This window comes from Mya arenaria, chromosome 3, assembly GCF_026914265.1.
Source record: "Mya arenaria isolate MELC-2E11 chromosome 3, ASM2691426v1".
NCBI classification, from domain to species: Eukaryota; Metazoa; Mollusca; class Bivalvia; order Myida; family Myidae; genus Mya; species Mya arenaria.
In genome coordinates this window covers 48,303,010-48,322,094 of record NC_069124.1, presented here as the reverse complement: position 1 = coordinate 48,322,094, position 19,085 = coordinate 48,303,010, and the positions used below count along the sequence as shown (strand labels likewise).

Genomic DNA, 19,085 nt, shown 5'->3' with positions numbered 1-19,085 from the left:
TCAACACCATCAGTTGATATTTTAGGGGCCTTACTTGTTCCAAGATGTTGTATTTCTGCAGACTTCTGTATTCTGTTAAGTATGTACTGCGTTAAAACTGAACTTCAAACATAAATTTCATTCATTTTACACTGTTATATGGGATCGACAATTACCAATTCCTCGTATGTTTAAATCTTAAAGCAAGACATCTTTCCAAAAATAGTTGTAACTTACATATTTGCTAGAGGTTTCTTCTGGCTTTTTGCAGCTTTCCGCCTTCTCATAACCAGCACAACGACTGCCGCAGCAAAGATAGTGAGGACCAAAACCCCACCACCTACACCTAAAGCCACTGTATATTGCTCCGAGGACGCTGACTAAATACTTTTGTATTACACATAAAAAAAAACAAACACCAGATAGAAACATTACATTTTATACTTGAACATTATATATTGAAGCAGAAAAGCAAACGAAAGCAAATCAACGTTTCCAGTCGATTGAAACATATGTGCTTACGTGACAGTGAAGAGTAGAGTAAACGTTGTAACTAAAGCTGCTACACTTTTATTAAGAATTATGAATATATAAACGAATTCTAAATGAGTTTCTTAATGCAATGCCTTCGTTTTGTTCTAGATATGAAAAAAGTACATTACTAACGATAATATAATTCAAATATCAACACACCCAGTCTGATATATCATTTGCTATACATTTTATATCATAATATATTTACTAATGAGCAAAATACGTCACGGTTACTACCTTGCAGCTGTTTTGTGCATTCATCTCCAGAGAACCCCTTCTTACAGCCTAGTGGACACGTCCCGTTCTCTGGGTGGCAGGCTTTGTCTTCGGCGCACATTCCACGCCGTTCCTGGCAGTCATCGCCGTGACTACCAGCCTCGCATTCTGTATGAACAAATACCAACCATGACACTGTACAAGGAATGCACTAAATTGCATAAGCATAACGACTATCTTCAGCACTAAATTGCATTACAACTATCATGAATCAGTTTTTTGACAAATACGCAAACGTCTGTGAAACAACAATTTACGAAAGTGATAGAAGCTTTTTAGACCTCCCCCCCCCCCGCGTAATTTACAAATTAAAAACAACCGGTTGTGCATAGTTCATTTTTGTAGCCAGGTAGGCATGCAATACAATGACCATTCATTTTATTACATGTAGCACCTGCACAGTATCCACACTTTTCCTGACAATTCTGGCCATACCTTTTGGCGGGACAATCTAAAGAGTAAAGTACAATATCAATATTAGGTCCAACTATACAAAACAAATTAAGGCTCTTTAACAACATGAATCGTGTTTTCCAACGGTATCTCAGAGACTTTTGCAACTGGTTGATAAAAAAATATTTCAAAGATAATTGTGATACAGTCTTGATACCCTTGAAATCAATGGAGTAAAAATAGACGTTAAGTTTTCATGTTGGTGTTTTAAACCGAATGCGTCCTTAAAATCATTGCATTTTGCTTATATTTTTGTTAAATGTTTTTTTCCTTTATCAATACCTTGTGATACCGCATTGAAATACATACTATTTTTTTTTGAATGGACATAGACGTTTTACATTTTATTGTGTTTTATTTTCTTAAGGAATATCATAAGAAAGTGTCCTTACTTTTATTACACATTGGGCCTTGCCAACCCGGCTCGCAAGAAGCACAGAAGCCGGTCGTTCTGTTACAGGTCTTTGGATCTTCACAGTTTTTGCTACATGTTCCGGGGCAATTGTAACCAAATTTACCAGCGTCACATTCTAGAAATGATGTGGATGCATTGTCGATGTAATATTATTTTTGGTTGTCCACCACTACGCGCATAACTGCCTAGTTTGCGTGGTTGAGCTCCAACCACCATTAATGTTTAATAAAAACGCATAACTCCTATTACACGAACTACCTCGAGTTGTAAAGAATTTTCTTTTTTTTAAAATACTGACAAATAAGAATATGTGCTTACTTTCTATGCACTTCAGTGCTATTTTGTAACCAGGTTTACATCCACTCATGCAATGGCCAGTGGTCTTGCTGCAGTTTTCAGAAAGGCAACCTCCACACGTTTGGCTGCAGTTTTTTTCCCATGTTCCCAGCTCACATTCTGACCATACAGTTTAAATAATCATATGAATGTTATTGCCGTGGTCAAGGTGAATTACACGACCAACTTTTCCTGCCCGTTTCATGATTGTGAGTATGTGTACTAAGCTTCACGGTGTAGAAACTATGTCAAATATCAGTTTTTCACGCTGCTGCTGACGACTAGGGCATTATGACAATACATAGACCTTAAATTTGAAACAGACACGTTTATATAATGTTAATGAAACACGCCCATTTGCTTCAACACATGCTTGCAAGCAATCTCATATTGCCACCGTTGTTTTATTCTTGACAAAGCTGATATATTAGCACGCAAGTTGGCATAATGATTTAAATATTTGCAGCAATATATACATAAAAATTACCATTGATGCAAACTGGCAGTTGGTATCCCTTTTGACATGAGCAATGGCCATCAACACGGTCACATGTACGTTCACAATGCTCACTGCACTTTATAGAGCAATTCAAACCGAATGTACCATTGGGACACTCTGAAACGAAACATACATTTATTCAAATTCAAAATATGTACAAAAGGAACACGTCATATTGTGTAAAGATTCTGTAATTGTCAATAGTCTAACCTATACCGTTTAGTGTTTAAGTATATCGACACGGTAACTGGGCAATGTTAGAAAAGTGTATGCAATCTGACACGTACTGCCTTAGCAATGTATACAACATAAACTGTGTTTTAGAGCACCAATGCACAAAGTAAAATATAAGTACCATCAAAACATTGTGGCGTATCTTGATATCCTTGTTTGCAGCCTCCCGAACAATTGCCCGACACTCTGTCACAGGACCCATTCAAACAGTATCCACAACCTTGTATGCAGCGTGAACCGTAGTAACCGCCTAGACACTCTGAAACACAGATAACATGAAATGAAACAACAACTTCTTTATTATACTAGTACTTACTAGTAGTAGAAGTAGAAGTAGTAGTAATAGTAGTAGTAATAGTAGTAGTAGTAGTAGTAGTAGTAGTAGTAGTAGTAGTAGTAGTAGTAGTAGTAGTAGTAGTAGTAGTAGTAGTAGTAGTAGTAGTAATAGTAATAGTAGTAGTAGTAGTAGTAGTAGTAGTAGTAGTAGTAGTAGTAGTAGTAGTAGAAGTAGTAATAGTAGTAGTAGTAGTAGTAGTAGTAGTTGTAGTAGTAGTAGTAGTAGTAGTAGTAGTAGTAGTAGAAGTAGTAGTAGTAAAAGTAGTAGTCGTAGTATTAGTAGTAGTAGTATTAGTATTAGTATTAGTAGCAGAAGTAGTAGTAGTAGTAGTAGTAGTAGTAGTAGTAGTAGTAGTAGTAGTAGTAGTAGTAGTAGTAGTAGTAGTAGTAGTAGTAGTTAAGTAGTAGTAATAGTAGTAGTAGTAGTAGTAGTAGTAGTAGTAGTAGTAGTAGTAGTAGTAACTACTACTACTAGTAATAGTAGTAGTAGTAGTAGTAGTAGTAGTAGTAGTAGTAGTAGTAGTAGTAGTAGTAGTAGTAGTAGTAGTAGTAGTAGTAGTAGTAGTAGTAGTTGTAGTAGTAGTAGTAGTAGTAGTAGTAGCAGTAGTAGTAGCAGAAGTAGTAGTGGTAGTGGTAGTGGTAGTAGTAGTAGCAGTAGCAGTGGTCGCAGCAGGAGCAGTAGCAGTAGCAGAAGTAGTAGTAGTAGTAGTAGTAGTAGTAGTAGTAGTAGTAGTAGTAGTAGTAGTAGTAGTAGTAGTAGTAGTAGTAGTAGTAGTAGTAGTAGTAGTAGTAGTAGTAGTAGAAGTAGTAGTAGGAGTGGTCGTAGCAGGAGAAGTAGCAGTAGTAGTAGTAGGAGCAGTAGCAGTAATCGTAGCAGTAGCGGAAGCAGTAGCAGTAGTATTAGTAGTAGATTATGTTGATGATAACATATTTGAAACAATGTAGGTAAGGTTGGGGTTTGTGAAGGTTATGGTACGTATTACTGCATGAAATATGAGCCGCATCGCGCGATTATAGGTTCTCGGAAATACTTTTGCTTTTGTTGAAGTCTTCGGCGTTGTAGTTAAATAATATTTCAAGAAGCAGTACTCGCTAAAAATGCGTAAGACGTTTTAACATGTGTTTGCAACTAAGACAATGAATGGCGCATTGTGTTTACTTTATTTTAACGTCACATATATGGCGTCATACCTAATTGGTATTGAAATAACACGCATAATTAACGTATCATTATGCTGACTGACTTAAGATTCTTATTTCAACGCGTTACCGTTACAAATCATATATAAGGACGAAATTTAAATTCATTGAAGTATCTTTAAGCGATCGGACCGTTGAATGCGGTTGAAAATGAGGGACGAAGCAATGGTTGCTTTGTAAACATTAGCAAAATAATTGTCATAAATTATCAAGCAATGATGTGCAGATGAAACTCCATTGTAAATAAGAAAATTGGAAAAAATGAAAATATATTACTGAAATATATTATTATTCTCGATGTAGCTCATGCTTTAGAGCTTCAAAGCTACTTAAAAGTTCACAAGAAAAGTTTTATTTTAGACAAAGAACCATAAGAACAAAAATATAAAATACCTTTGTCACAGTAAGAACCATTCCATCCGCTTTGACAGTCCAGACACAGGCCATTAGTCTTGTTACAGGGACCTTTGCAAGTTAAATTGCATGTACCACTGCAGTTCACACCGAATGACCGATGGTCACAAGCTAAAGATAATGATATTTTAGCTGCAGTTAAAGGGAAGTATAAAACTTCGATAGTTTTGTTTATTTTACGACTTGATAAGATTCAATTTTTAAAATGCTCTTGAGACATAGAGGAATTAATCTTAATTAAAATATGAACGCTCAAGCTAGTTCAACATCACATGATTGGGTTTCGATTATAAATAAATAATAATATCTCATTAAGGTCAATTTTCAATCTGATATTTTCATTCAATTTGTTAATAATATTAATAAGCATATGCTTACCTAGTAACTTGGCAAATTATCTTCACTAACAATAAAATGCACATCGACAACATATATGATTTAACTATTATATTTCATGTTATTTTGGTTCTGTATACATACTTTCGGTACAAGTGTTAAGCTGGTAACCAGCTTTACATCCCATTTCACAGGAGCCGTTGTAAGAGTTGCATTCTTCAGTAGCACACTGGCCACAGGTTTCGTTACAGTTCATTCCCCACTTTGTCTTTGCACAGGCTGCAGTAAATAGGGTAGATGTAATATATGGTGATCATGGAACTAATTGGTCTAAGTTTCTTACAAAAAACAAAAACAAACAAACAGAAAATACATAAGCATGTCTTATGTTTCGTCAATGAAATATACCTATGAACATAATAATACAATGCACCTAATGCAATGTCAAAGAGACCCAAAAAGAAGAAACGGGCTGGCAGGAAACTCTTACCAACAATATACCTAGAATAATGCCGTATAAGATGGTTAACACCTTGGCACGATAAGGTTAATAAACACATCGACGCTTTAAGTCTATAAATCATTTTGCTGTATGCTTACATTCGCTGCAAAATCGCCCCTCAAATCCAGTTTCACATGTAGTGCAGGTTCCGTCAATATTGTTACAAGGTCCAGAACAGTGATCGCTACATTGCTTGGCACAGTTCTGGCCATACGTGTTATTGTCACAGGCTGCGGTTTGATATGAGAGAATATTCTTTACATGTGTAAAGTGGAACATACCTAAAGATACTGGCAAAATACAAAAACGTTTACCGTAATCTAATAATATGGCATGGATACCTTGCACGCTAAATAGATAAATGGCCGTATGTGTTTTCGTCGCAATCTAAAGCAATTGAAACGGGTTAACTAAAACAATTTTCAGACAAATAAATGTGTTATGTTGCAAACTATAAAAGAAACATAAAGTATATACGAACATCAGTAAGAGTTAAAGGGTATGAGAAGATTTAAGAAATTGTCATTTCATAAAGAAGCCAATTTCAATACTTGTGTTGCAGAAATTCCCCAGTTTTGGGAACAATCCTGGCCAAATGTACCGTTGACGCAAACTATACAGGTGTTAAAGGGAATAGTTTATTGTCACAAAACATAGTGTTATGATATTGAAGTACTATGTTGAAATAATTATTAATGCCTCTGCATATTTAGGTATATATATAAGGCCACACCAAATTGATATTTCGTTCCGCGGATTTACCGCTCCTATTTTTTTGAAAATGTGATAAAAATATTTTTGTTTTTTTTTGTGCGCCCGCACCTCCATTTTAATAGCCAAGCAGATTTTTTCAGGTAATAATTTATTAAAAGGCTAGAAATAATCAAGTATAATTATATTAACGCTAGTTTTCATGTTTTTGTAAAGGAAGTTATCGATGCGTAGTGTTTTATACTGTATATTGATCGGTTTAGCATGGGTTTCAATAAATTCAGTCAAAATGGCGGCTTCCGGTATAAACAATGTGGCTCGAAGTTTGGAAATTAAATTTATTTTTGACAATAAATATGTTTTGAGCATGCTTGAAGTCATTGTTGATCGTCTCATGCACTAAAGGATCATTATTTAAAGCAATCATTATGCAATAAAGCATGGTAGCGATTATATTGCGTAATTAGTGATTGTTTTGAATGGAAATAGGACAGGTCAACTTAACTGGAGCATGGATCATTGTTTTGTCCAAATTGATGTATCAAGTTCAGTTTTGATCAAATTCTGACAAAACAACAGTTTTGAACAAATATCTTTTCACCAAAAGCGATATAAACACGGGTCTGGATATACCTCAACATAAGTAAGCCTAAGTTTATCACCTTATATTCTGTTTTTATTTGCAACATAATCTATGATTGTAATGCACTTGTCAATTGTAACCACTGCCCCGCCCACCCTGCACCCTTGTTCCAGGGATATACCGGGGACAGCAGAGGCAATGGGCTGTGTTTTTACCTTTCATGTGGCCCCGCAGTTCCTATAGTGAATGTGGTTTTGTCTTCATATTGAAAATAGTCGGGAATGGGACTCACAGGTATTCGGGGTTACAGGGCGATTTGGCAAGGATTTTACCAGCAGTGTGTCCCTGCAGGTCGGGTATTTTACCCGGGTTTTGAGAGACCGGAAGTCAAAGTCCCCGCTATGCCGGACTTAGGGGGGGGGCATATACAATTGGCTGGTGCATAAAAACATCTAAATAACCAAAAAAGTACTCTGAGAAATACCCTTGTTCTTTTTGTTTTAATAAGCACATGTCATTGCATTTCCTGTGATAATAAAAACAAATTTTAGTCTATGTTATATGGAGTCTGATTTTTGATGATGCCTGTGTAAGTGATCATTTCTTTTTGTTTTAATAAGCACATGTCATTTCCTTTTTCTGTGATAATAAAAACAAATTTTAGTCTATGTTATATGGAGTGATGATGCCTGTGTAAGTGATCATTTTTTACAAATCCCAAATCAATCCTAAGTTATGTCTAAATACAGTTGCATATGATGTTGAACTGTTTCAGGTAGATTTATATAAGTCGTTTCAAACTTTTTACTAAAAGCAGGGTTATTTATTATTATGAATGATCGTCATATTAAAGTACGTTTTAATTATATAAGAAATTAGATTTATCCATATAATGTTTGTACTAAACACGGATGAATAAATAGTATGTATTCCGACATTTTTCCAATGCCCATTAGCGGTTCATTTAAGATGGCATTAAAATGGGTTTAAGGGCAATTAGTTTGAACAATCTTTCTTATTTATATTGAATATCAGGAAAAATATATTTTTCGCTCTTCGCTCGCTTCGGTTTTTATGAAAACTGACAATTTTTTTTCGCTCGCTCGCTCCAATTTTTTTTGGCAAAAATCCGAGGAACTAAACATTAATTTGGTGTGGCCTAATGAATCATGTAGTTAACAATTAAATTACACAGAAATTCAATGTTAAAATATAGTCTAATTTTAGAGGGATTTGAGGTATAGGTTCGAATCCCTCCAGAAGCACAGACCTTTTTTCATTAGCTTACATATTTTACAAAAATTTATATCGTATTTTCATTTAAAAGGAATTTGATAAACAAATTCTCATACATATTAGTTTCTTTGACAGTTTTATTACTTGCAGCACGGCTGTTATAGTTTATATGCAATTTCAAATTCTATTTCTCTAAACGAGACGGTAAAACCTTTTTATTATTTTGCATAATGTTTTGAAAGGTTAAAGTCAATTATCATTAAAGAACAGGTCATCAATGCTTTTAAACGTCGATGTTCTAATTGGTATGCGATTAAAACAGTATGCTTAAATGGTAATAATAATATCTTAAATGGGATAGGGTAAATCAAGTTTAATTAGAATTGTTATGATGGTAAATTGTTTTTAAATTATTATTTTTATACAGGAAATGATACATGTTAAAACATTATCAAGATGATCATAATGTCAAATGATGTCAATTAGGGTATTGCTATATTAATGATGAAGACTTACATTCGTCACAATATGGTCCCGTACGTCCAGCAACACATTTAAGGCAGCTCCCGTCTTGTTACAAGGACCTAAACAGATTTCGTCGCACCTTTCGGAACAATTTTGACCATATGTAAAGTTTTCGCAGGCTAGAAAAAATGCAACTAGATATTACATTGGGACCTTTTAAAAGCCAATATCAAGAATATGACCACCAACACCTTTCGCTTTACTGGTTAATTGAAAAAAACAAGTAAGTATGAAAACGTTTCTTAAACGTACGCCATTTGAAATGTAGCTCACACCTGCTACAGGTCCCATTTACACTGTCACATAGTCCGGTACAATGTTCATTGCATGTAATTGAACAGTTAGGACCGAATGTGTCGTTGATACAAGCTGTACAAAAAAGGGAATGTTATTTCGTTAAAAAATGGTAATACTATGGCAACCTCTTGCCATTTTATTCTATGAACTCTTCAAAAATACATGATTCTTATTCAATGGAACTAGACGACACCAACTGATACAACTGAAAGAATCATGTGAATTGGATATCGCTGAGTACAACGCATTGCATTGTACTTACTGATGTACCACACTGCTTATGACACAGTTATCTTTAGTATTTCTTAGTGTTTTTTCCAATGTAGAATTTATACAGGTATGTCTACAATTTACATTGTTAACGTTGGAGCGTGTTTGTGTTTTGAACCTAACGTAAAATGTTACTCTAATACGAGTACGTAAGTATGATTTGTCTAAATGGACGGCTTCTTGACCATATTTCTTGTGCAAACTGAAGACGCTTTCAATACATCTATATGATAGAAAAAAACAAGAGTAGAAAGAACATATTCAAAATAGTTCGTACCTTGGTTTATATTGACATCACAAATTTCCAGTTGACTTTTATTCAAAGCAAGAGTAATCTTTATGGTGTTTCCTATTGATAGGGATATACAATAGAACTTAATGATGGCGTATTCGCTATCCTTGGATAGCTTTAAGCCATCGCCATGGTAACAATGGTGTTCTGGAGTGTGCCAAATCGTTTTATGTTTGCTTTCAGTTTCAGTCATGTTTGTAACAGAAACCGAAACATTATATATATACTCTGAAACAAAAACAACAACATTTAACATAAGTCAGTCCTTATATAAGAAAGAATAAACCAATTTTATGTCTTCCAAAACTATTTTGACGAATTAGTAATTAGTTTATTAGGCCTAACAAAAAACCTTGGTTTGGGTGTTTTAATATGTAGTTGAACACCTTTAAATCTTTATACTGAAGATTACTTTAAACAATTCTCCAATGACGACAATAACATTCTTTTATAAGACCTAATAACAAATAAAATAAAAATAAATTGGCTTCCTACCCTACTTATTTTTGAAAAGGATGTAACTCTAACGAAACCATTTTTTTGGCTTCATAATACTACTGATATTGAAAAATGTGGTATATGAAAAGCATGAAGAAATTTTAACGTTAGCAATGCTAATTGTCAACGTTGTTCTAAGCGTATATATCATATATAAAGAAGCTATAAATTCATACTTTGTCATACTTACGTAGCGTGGTTTTATTGATGGTCATTTCGATGTTTGAGAAAATGACATTGTACGGGAACCAAATACGCCACCAGGGTGGTTCAGTTCTGGAACTATTTGCAAAGTCTGTAGAACTGCAAGTTTTGGGGTCGTCGTCTACAGCTAAGTCAGCATACCGTTGGTTTGGAAAAGCAATATTGTCCAAAACCCTTGCAATCGCCCTTTTATCGTGTGCAATATCGCCTAACATTTGAAAAAAAATCAGAAAGAGTTATGATCCATAACAACTTACTATATTTGAACAATGAAAAGTCTCTTCGTTTTATCACTTAACACTTACGGTACTGGATATAATGAAACCGAAGTTCATTAATATTTACCGAACGATTTTGATGCAGTTGCCTAAATTCTTAGTGCTGCAACAACAATGTGTTAATCCTCTCTAGTAAACTTAAATGTATGGTCATTTCTAGTTGTTTTAAGTCGAAACAAATCACAATAATATCATTGGTAATGAATGATACATCGCTTGAAAAAGACTCGAGCCATATGGGTATCGATGTAATTATTGATGACCTATTAAACTGGAAAGCTCAAATAAACAAAGGTTGTTGTAAAATGTAAAATTACTCTTCTCAAAAAAATCAGTTATGTTTTAAGCTAAGACATGAAAAAGCTCTATGTTCTATCTACAATGAACTGCTGATGTATAATATGGAACAGAGGTATAAAATCATACAAAATTAAAGTATCTATAATTCAGAAATAAAATGTTAAAATAATTTTACAAACTTTAAGACCACTTCTCATGTCGTCAGGTCCTTTATTTAAAGAATTAGGTTATCTTTTGATAGCAAATGAAAATTTCATGTTTGTGTTACTATCTTTTAATATTTTCTTGGACTCACGACAAAATAATTAAGTTAAGAAATTTCATTTACAAAGTAAACAACATACTCATAAAGGTCCAACATCAACAAATATATAGGTTCACTTTGCTACAAAACCAATTATGGTAAGATATCATTTACCTACTAATCCAAAGATGTATGGAGTTCTATTCCAGTTCTTATTCGATAAGCCTCTACATTAAATACTTTTAAAGCTTTGTATAAAACATTCCTTTTTGAAAGATCAATTACTTAATAATGAAAATACTTGTAGTTGTATTATTATTGTCTGTTGCATTATAAGAATTGCTGATGAGTGTTTCCATAATTTGCGTCTATGTGAAATGATTGAGGATATATCTTGATATAATTGTTAAATTCCTGCATTTGTTTGATCTACATATTGTCGTAGTTAAAGACCACAAGATCACTACGAATATAACTTAAAGATGCACACTATAGGTTGGTGCAAATTCATTTTTGTAAGTTTAATGCATTTTTTATAGTAAACTCATCTGATGATATTTAATGCTTGTTTAACTTGGTATTTTGTGGCCACGTAGCTATTAATCAAAACAACATTCGTAAAGGTCAATCTTTTTTATTTACCTTAATCATATGCATCATAATGTACAAATATGTGGGTAGTTTTAAACATTTCAAGGATATCAATCCAAATGGAAATAACGTTTGACCATACATAGTCCCGATACGTGAGTGTCATCATCATACAACAGTAAAATAGTTGTGTAACAATTTACACACTTGACAGACAGTCATTAATAAATAAGTACGATATCAAGTGAAAGTCCTTATTATCATTATTGTCAAGCAGTAGCGCTAAAAGTGCACCATGAGTTTCATAGTAAACATTGATTCATTCTATTGAAGTACTTCTGATACAAACTCTATGCCGAAGCACGAAATAGCACACTAATTTAGTCCGCAATACAGTTGTTGCACATCCATTGATAAGGTGAACAATTTCGTCCGTGATTTGGACATTGCAGTTTTAAAAGATCGATCAAAATCTAGTCGGTAGGTGCTACACCATTGTTTTGCAACCTCGTACATTATGTTTTTCTGAACAGCACGACTACACGTCTGTATACAATTGACAGAGAGATAGTTTGGTGTAAAATTCTACAGCGAGCAAAGTCAGATAGTGACATAACTGTTTCTCCACATTTCTGTCTCGTATGTATATACTAATTGCTTGACAAATATCTGAAACAAAACCGTACTTTATGGTAGTGTTGCAAGATATGAATGACAGATATCTACGTATAAAATATTTCGACATGTACTTTTACAATCAATGCCCAATATCTTGTATAGATACAAAAGGTACCTAACAATCACATCGCAGCTAGGATTTTGCAGTCCAACCATTGCTTCACACATATCAGATCTTGTCAAACATGAAAACCCTGTATGTTTGTTTTAACAATGAAATCCTGTCAGAAATATACATGCTATACGCAGTTATGTTACATCATAGTTCACAACCAGAAAGAGTTTTAGGTTGTTTCAGAATAGTATCGTCATTGAAGTAATTCTTTCATCGATGTCACATACATTTTGATTGATTGATGTATTGCTTTATTGATTGATTGGTTGATTGATTGATGAGCTAAAATAAACAAATACAGTAGTAAAATAAATAAATAAATGATCAATAGTATACAATAAATAATATAACAAACGAATTACATTGTATGATCTAAAACTGATATCACATCACAAGTACAAGAGGACGAGGCTAAATAGCTATTGCAAAACCTTATCAAACAGCAACAGACTGGAGAGTGTTTACCTATAATGTCATTGTTCGTAAACATGACGTGAAATGTCTTCTTTGAAAAATATTTTTTCCGCAATTAAACTTCATTTCACCAATCACAATCGTCGTTTTTTATGATTCGAGGGCCGTTTCAATTACTACTTTAATCGATTTTAGTCGTCAAATGAAATAATCTCAGTCATAGATTCATTATTTGGTGCATATTTGAAGGAATTAAACAAAAGCCTGTATTAAAAGTAAACAAAATGTTAAGGATGTTTCTATTTGTGGCGTTTATACAGATTTAAGATTTTTGGAGTAACGACTGAAATCCTTTATTGGAACGAACCACAGATGTATTCGGAAGGTATTCGGGAAAAAATGCGTTCATCGGAATATGAATGATATTGATAGAGTTACGTTAATCCAAGTAACGCGATAGAAGTGCAAATATTAAGATGAGCCATATAACGAATTTGCTTTGCTACCTTTAAAACTGATCACAAACTGCTTACAAAGAATAGTTCGATTAAAATACATAACAGTATAGCACATACCTGGTACGCCTGCCACACGCAATACTAAGCAGAGAAAACTTATTCTTTCCAAAACGGCGATCATTATTTTATTTTAATATTTAATGTGGTTTGCTGTAACAACATTAGAATAATATTATCTACAATAATTCAAACAAGATAAAAGGATACGAGGATGTTTTCTGCAAATACATGTTGAGTCAGCTTTTGTGTAATATTGGTTGGATCCGGAGCTGCTTCTATTTATTAAAAACAATGAGGAAGCTCTCAGAAACATCAAAGTATAGCTTCTTGTTGAGGGTCTAACTTCTCAAACTCTGATTCAGAAATGGCTGTAGTATATATTATGTATGGTAATATAGTTGCATTTGTACTATATTTCTAAAGAATAATATGACTGTTGAATTGATTTGATCATTTGAAATAACTATTAAATCTACTGCTTTTAAGTGTTTTCATTTATATTAACACAATTTTATGAATTCTGGACGACTCAACGAATGCTTTATTTGAAATTTAAGTTGTTTTGAAGCACCGCTTTTGTTGCAAAAAACAAGGAAGTCACTTTACAGGAATCTGCTTGAAATATCTTACTGATAAGAGCACTTCGCTTTAAATAAGTTGTAATTTTGTTTGTAACACATATTCACAAAACTAAAAAAATAGAAACATTGACGCTCGCTAATTAATATGAGTTTTCAATCGCGTTTTTCCGGTAACGAGAGGCTTTGTCTGAAGTCCAAGATTAAAATTTAAAAGATTAAACTTACTTATGCTAAAACGATTTCGATGTAAGTTATTAAAACATTGTATTTATCACGATGCTATACGAGCGTGAAGTCTTGTGTTGTGTTGGAAACTGGCGTACTGATCCGGCTTGGTGACAACAAACCAAATTTACATGCGCCCAGGCTGCGAATCGAATCCCTGGTCCCCTTAATTCATGCAAGGGTATTGCATGACCTAAAGGTATCCGGTTAATCAGCTTATCAACACATATCATCTAGATCGCCCAAACTGGAGCAATATTCCCTTTTTTTACAAAATATCAAGCATATAAGCAAACCGACAAATACTACCTATATTACCAAAAATGGAGCAGCATACGCCTTTTCCTCAAAGAATCTTCGTATTTTCGAAGAGAACACAGAAACATGAGGTCAATCAAGGTTCTTAAATGTTAAAATCAAGATATTGTGAACGTTCAGCGCATTACTCTAGAAAAACGAGAGATATTTGTCAAACATAATGACCTCAAAGCAACGATGTCCCAGAAACATGTGAATATTGAATAAAGGAGTTTAAGGAAGAAATATATTATTAATTATTAATGGTTACACGTTTTATAAAAAATACAATCATTTAAAACTTTAAACTGCCATCATTTATAGTCTGTTGACTTTGACCTTTTATAGACTGACACCCGCCCTATATATGGGTCATATTAGTCAAGGTCAATCTACCAAAATAGTTCATGATACTAAGACAAGTCATACTCGAATTATTTTGAAAATCAGCTGTTCCCACAACTTTTGACCGTGATCTTAAAATGACAATAGAGGTGATCTTCAGTTCTTGAGTTATTGTGCTGAATGTATTCCCACCTCTCGAGCTTGGTTTCATGCCACTGTCTCTGTAAAGAGAGAACAATGTTAACCATTAGTTCAGGTTCAATAGTTTTAGTAATCCCTGACGGTTTGTTCAGTGTTAGAATTTGTACATGTATACATCGGTTCATGTTTGAAAACAAAGAAAAACAGATGACCTCATCGCCTCTCGGAAAATTCTGTTACGAAAAGTGTTCACGTACATTATTAATAAACCTGTTATAGAAATACAACGTACCGTTACTGTAAATCAAAAGAAATGTTCATATAAACTGTTAATACAACACGTGATTTAAAAGAGCCAACTATGTTCAACATTTGTTTTAATTTTCTGACACAATCTTTTTTACCGACACTCACCAGTCACTTAGTAAGTTACCTCATTTCTGATGATGTTGCCGACCCCAGGCAGAGTGGAATAGTCAAGCAGCACGTCGGGTACCTGTCTCTCCATCTGTTCGCGTACAAGAGAGATCGCGCGTCGGAAGTTGAACACCGGGAAACGTATGTCCTCCCAATTCAGGGATTGGTATTTCTATCTACAGGGCAACGATGACTTCCGCAAATATACACAGTATAACATGAACATGTTTTTTTTTCTTTCATTTTTCACTTACAAAAACTCATCCATCAAGTTGGTTCCATCATTTATAAATAAATACATTCTACATTTACAAGAAAAAAAACTGTGTTTGCCGACAGTTTCTTGGTCTGAATATAGCAATTTGAAAGTGAGTACTCCCGAAAAAAATATATTCCTGCTTTAAAAACATTTGGAAGATTATACATAATAATGTGTGTTAGCATGGAACAAGATCAGACAAAACTGTGCTAGAAACTCACTTCTTATTAAATGTTATAATAACCATCACTGAGTTTCGTTCAATTGAATATTGTTGTCGTCTAGTAGGTATGATGATACCTATAGATCTTTAACTAAGCTATGTAGCCATATGTGTCTTTCCATGAATTTTCCAGGTACCATTTCTTGTTCACTTTATAAATAACCGAGATGACAGCATAGTGACGCGACTACAAACTGAAGGAGAAAGAAAGAGCCTTGGGGGAGCCAGCATCTATAGTATACGTCAAACTGATATGTTTCTTCCTTTGTTGAAATGGAATGTGTTGAAGCGAATGTATCGCACTTTTTAAACTCAAAAAATGCATTCAAGTCCATAACAGTTCTATCTAAGAATATGACTATAGGAGATAATCGAATATTTTAAAACTTGAAACTCAGTTAGTTAGGAATTGGTCAACGGGAGAAACCAGAAACTCCAAAAGAATGTAAAAACTATTCAATCAAAATCCAATCAAAACGAAAAGCAAGGTAAAAGATCCAACTTCTCAGTGGAAAAAACGCGGAAGCTCAGAGAGTTTTGCCTCAAATTTCATTAGGATATTGTACAACACAAAGAACAATTGTTCTTTAAGGAGACTGTACTTTCGTTTGAAACACCTTTATTGTCTTCATAAATGCTTAAGTCTGAAAATAGGATTGAGGATCAAAACATACCTTTTGCTCGAAATGCATATTGAAATAAGAAAGAAACATATTGTTTGGAATATACGTTATGTTACTGTGTGCTTTCGTAGATAGACCCGGTAGAAGTTGAAAACAGAATCAGTGATTTTTTTACACATAGTATTGTCATTTTCTCCTAAACGCATGAGCGTCAATGCGAAATGGACGGTGATAGAACATTATAATGTGGACCCGTTTATAAATTGTTCTAGCGCTTTATGACTATTCACATGTAAAGAAGATTTACCCGATTCAAATTCAATATTTATTCATGTTTAAACATGCAGTCACGAACAGCTGCATGCGTGAAAAACTCCTATATTCGTGTCCTCGTTCTCAAGATTTAAAAATGAAGATAAATTTAAATTTCAGACTATTTAGAGATAATTGATCAATATAATACGCAATATTGGAGTGAAATTTTCATTGCAAAGTTGCACGCTAACTATAGCTACACGTCTAGTATTTTGCCCACCAACATGTAACTGTTCACGTTTTAATCGACGCTTGCAACAAAACGACTATCAGAGACGTTCCGTTAAGTTTCTCGAATGAAATACAAGAACGTAGATTTTAACTTCAATTGAATAGAACCAGGTATATTTCGAGGAAATAAACTCTGGGCACGCATCAAAACTCTTATAAGTATGCCTCACACGGCGAAAACATTCATTACTCTGCTTTTGAATTCCATTAAACTGCCTTTGCAAAGACTGACGTATATAAAGGTCAGCAAAAGCGTGATAAAACTTATGTTAAAACAAGAAAAGGAAACCATTAACGAAATATATGCCAACTCCAGCAGGTCTTTATATATTGATTTGTTTGGTAATTCATTAGTTTGTTCCTGTACGTCTGATTCATGGAAAACAATTGAGTGGTTTTAAACGGGTTCTGGTACATTTTTGGTAGGTGATAAAAGCCGATATACTTGCACTTAGATGGAAAGGAATCAAGCGTTTTTGTAGCCAAAAGTACTCATTACTGCAAGCCGGCAGTGAGTTTTGTTTTTGGTGTAGTTAATTTGATAAAACGTTCGATACTCAAAGCCTGGATTTGAAACGGTATTATCACAATTGAGAAATGGCTCATTTCGAAAAGAGCATCTTTTTTTCATTTTATGTTGTTCGGAAGATGTAAATGTGGCTGTTGATATTAAGCGTGAGATGTATTTGAATATAAAGGGAATTTACGGAATAAGCAAACTATAAAGCAGTTTTTCTCACCAAAACCTAAAATGTCTGCCTACCATTATTCGTTACGAAATTCGTCATACCTTCCAATAGAGCTAGTGCATTGGTTAATACCATAATCAATCCGGAGTAGAAGTCATGCTGCCCGAAACAAGCAACTAGTTATTTGCATGTCTTTGCTACATGCACACCAATTATTTTACAATAATAATCAAAGTTATTGGTGATACAATATGTAAAATGTTATACCTTTGGTGGAAGCATGAAATAAAAACTAAAAATGTTTGTTTCAGTGAGATATCGTTTTTATTTCATTCCGTGATCATTCATATCCCCCTTCGCCCCTCGTGGAAATATGACTTACAGCGCTCACTTGATGAATTAAAATAGATACTCATTTCTGGTCCGAAAACATGAGTCCCTTTAATGCGCACAACGCAAATTATGTTTGTATACATCTGTGACAACTCCCGGAAGTACGCCTTTGTACGCTTCTGTTCTTAGAAATCGATTTTGTGTTTACATGTTTATTTAGAGTTGCTGGGAAATAAATAAAGATATGAATGAGTCTTATTGTGTTCCGTATCACATCCCTCTTCATTCCTACTTAAACACAAGCATCATTGTTAAGTGTCTTATTATTCATGATAAGTATGCACTTTGCAGTATTCATGAACAATGTATATGAGATACTGTGAAATATATTATGCATCTTATGTTTTGACAATATGCTAACGAAGGATCTCTGCATTTTATTGAGTTTCCATCATATTAACTTTTTATGTTTTCGGTAACTGAATAGACCGTGTAACTTATAATTAACTAGTTGACTAGTTAAAACCCCCATTGACCTTTTGACGACGGTGACCCAAATAAGTATTAGTTGAGATATTTTAATTAATATCGGGGGTGTCTTTGTTGTATTGTGACGTCGTGTGTCTTAAGTTTAGTGCCTTTTGGACATTGAGCTTTGTGCCTCAAAACAGGCTCACTGTTAAATGCCCGTACTGCAATCGTCTTAACTTCCTTATGTTTTCGGAAAAAGTAATAAACAGCCTAACATTAAATCTTGACAACGTTGGAAATGGACACCAGGGTGTCATTTTAAAGGATGACTAATATGTTTCTGACGTTGAACACTAACCCCGACCGTTCATTAATTACTCTTTCTCACATTGACCCTCGTTTAAAACTGAACAGCTGCAGTGGTAAGCAAGCTACTTCTGTCAATGAAAATCTCAATTAATTAGTATTGTTGTATTTTCTAGGATTGTAACGTTAATAAATTTAAATACCTGTTATCAATTTTATTCCAAAAGGTAAAACTAATAATTGTATGTCAATCCAAGGACAATAACTCTGCTGGTACTGGTTAGATATAGACATTCCACATGTAGTTGGTCTGTTATCTCTCTTTCAAGACTGCCTCCTTGGTAAAGTGGTTAAGATCGCT

General features: G+C 34.0%; 2 protein-coding genes across 2 annotated transcripts; both read right to left on the bottom strand.

The window, feature by feature from the left end:
* Positions 1-175: 175 nt before the first annotated feature.
* On the bottom strand, positions 176-6,087 carry LOC128229328 (multiple epidermal growth factor-like domains protein 11). Its single transcript, XM_052941196.1, has 10 exons — positions 5,613-6,087; positions 5,157-5,291; positions 4,656-4,787; positions 2,848-2,985; positions 2,481-2,609; positions 1,976-2,113; positions 1,635-1,772; positions 1,184-1,240; positions 751-897; positions 176-366 (listed from the first exon to the last, which is right to left on the bottom strand). Exons 1-10 carry the CDS (start codon positions 5,791-5,793, stop codon positions 326-328), a joined length of 1,236 nt encoding a protein of 411 aa, XP_052797156.1. The 5' UTR covers positions 5,794-6,087; the 3' UTR covers positions 176-325.
* Positions 6,088-7,952: 1,865 nt separating this feature from the next.
* On the bottom strand, positions 7,953-13,410 carry LOC128226085 (uncharacterized). The gene is made up of 6 exons (XM_052935976.1): positions 13,326-13,410; positions 10,117-10,338; positions 9,414-9,656; positions 8,822-8,938; positions 8,561-8,688; positions 7,953-7,967 (listed from the first exon to the last, which is right to left on the bottom strand). The coding sequence occupies exons 1-6, from the start codon at positions 13,387-13,389 to the stop codon at positions 7,953-7,955; spliced, it is 789 nt and encodes a 262-aa protein (XP_052791936.1). The 5' UTR covers positions 13,390-13,410.
* Between the last annotated feature and the right edge of the window lie 5,675 nt (positions 13,411-19,085).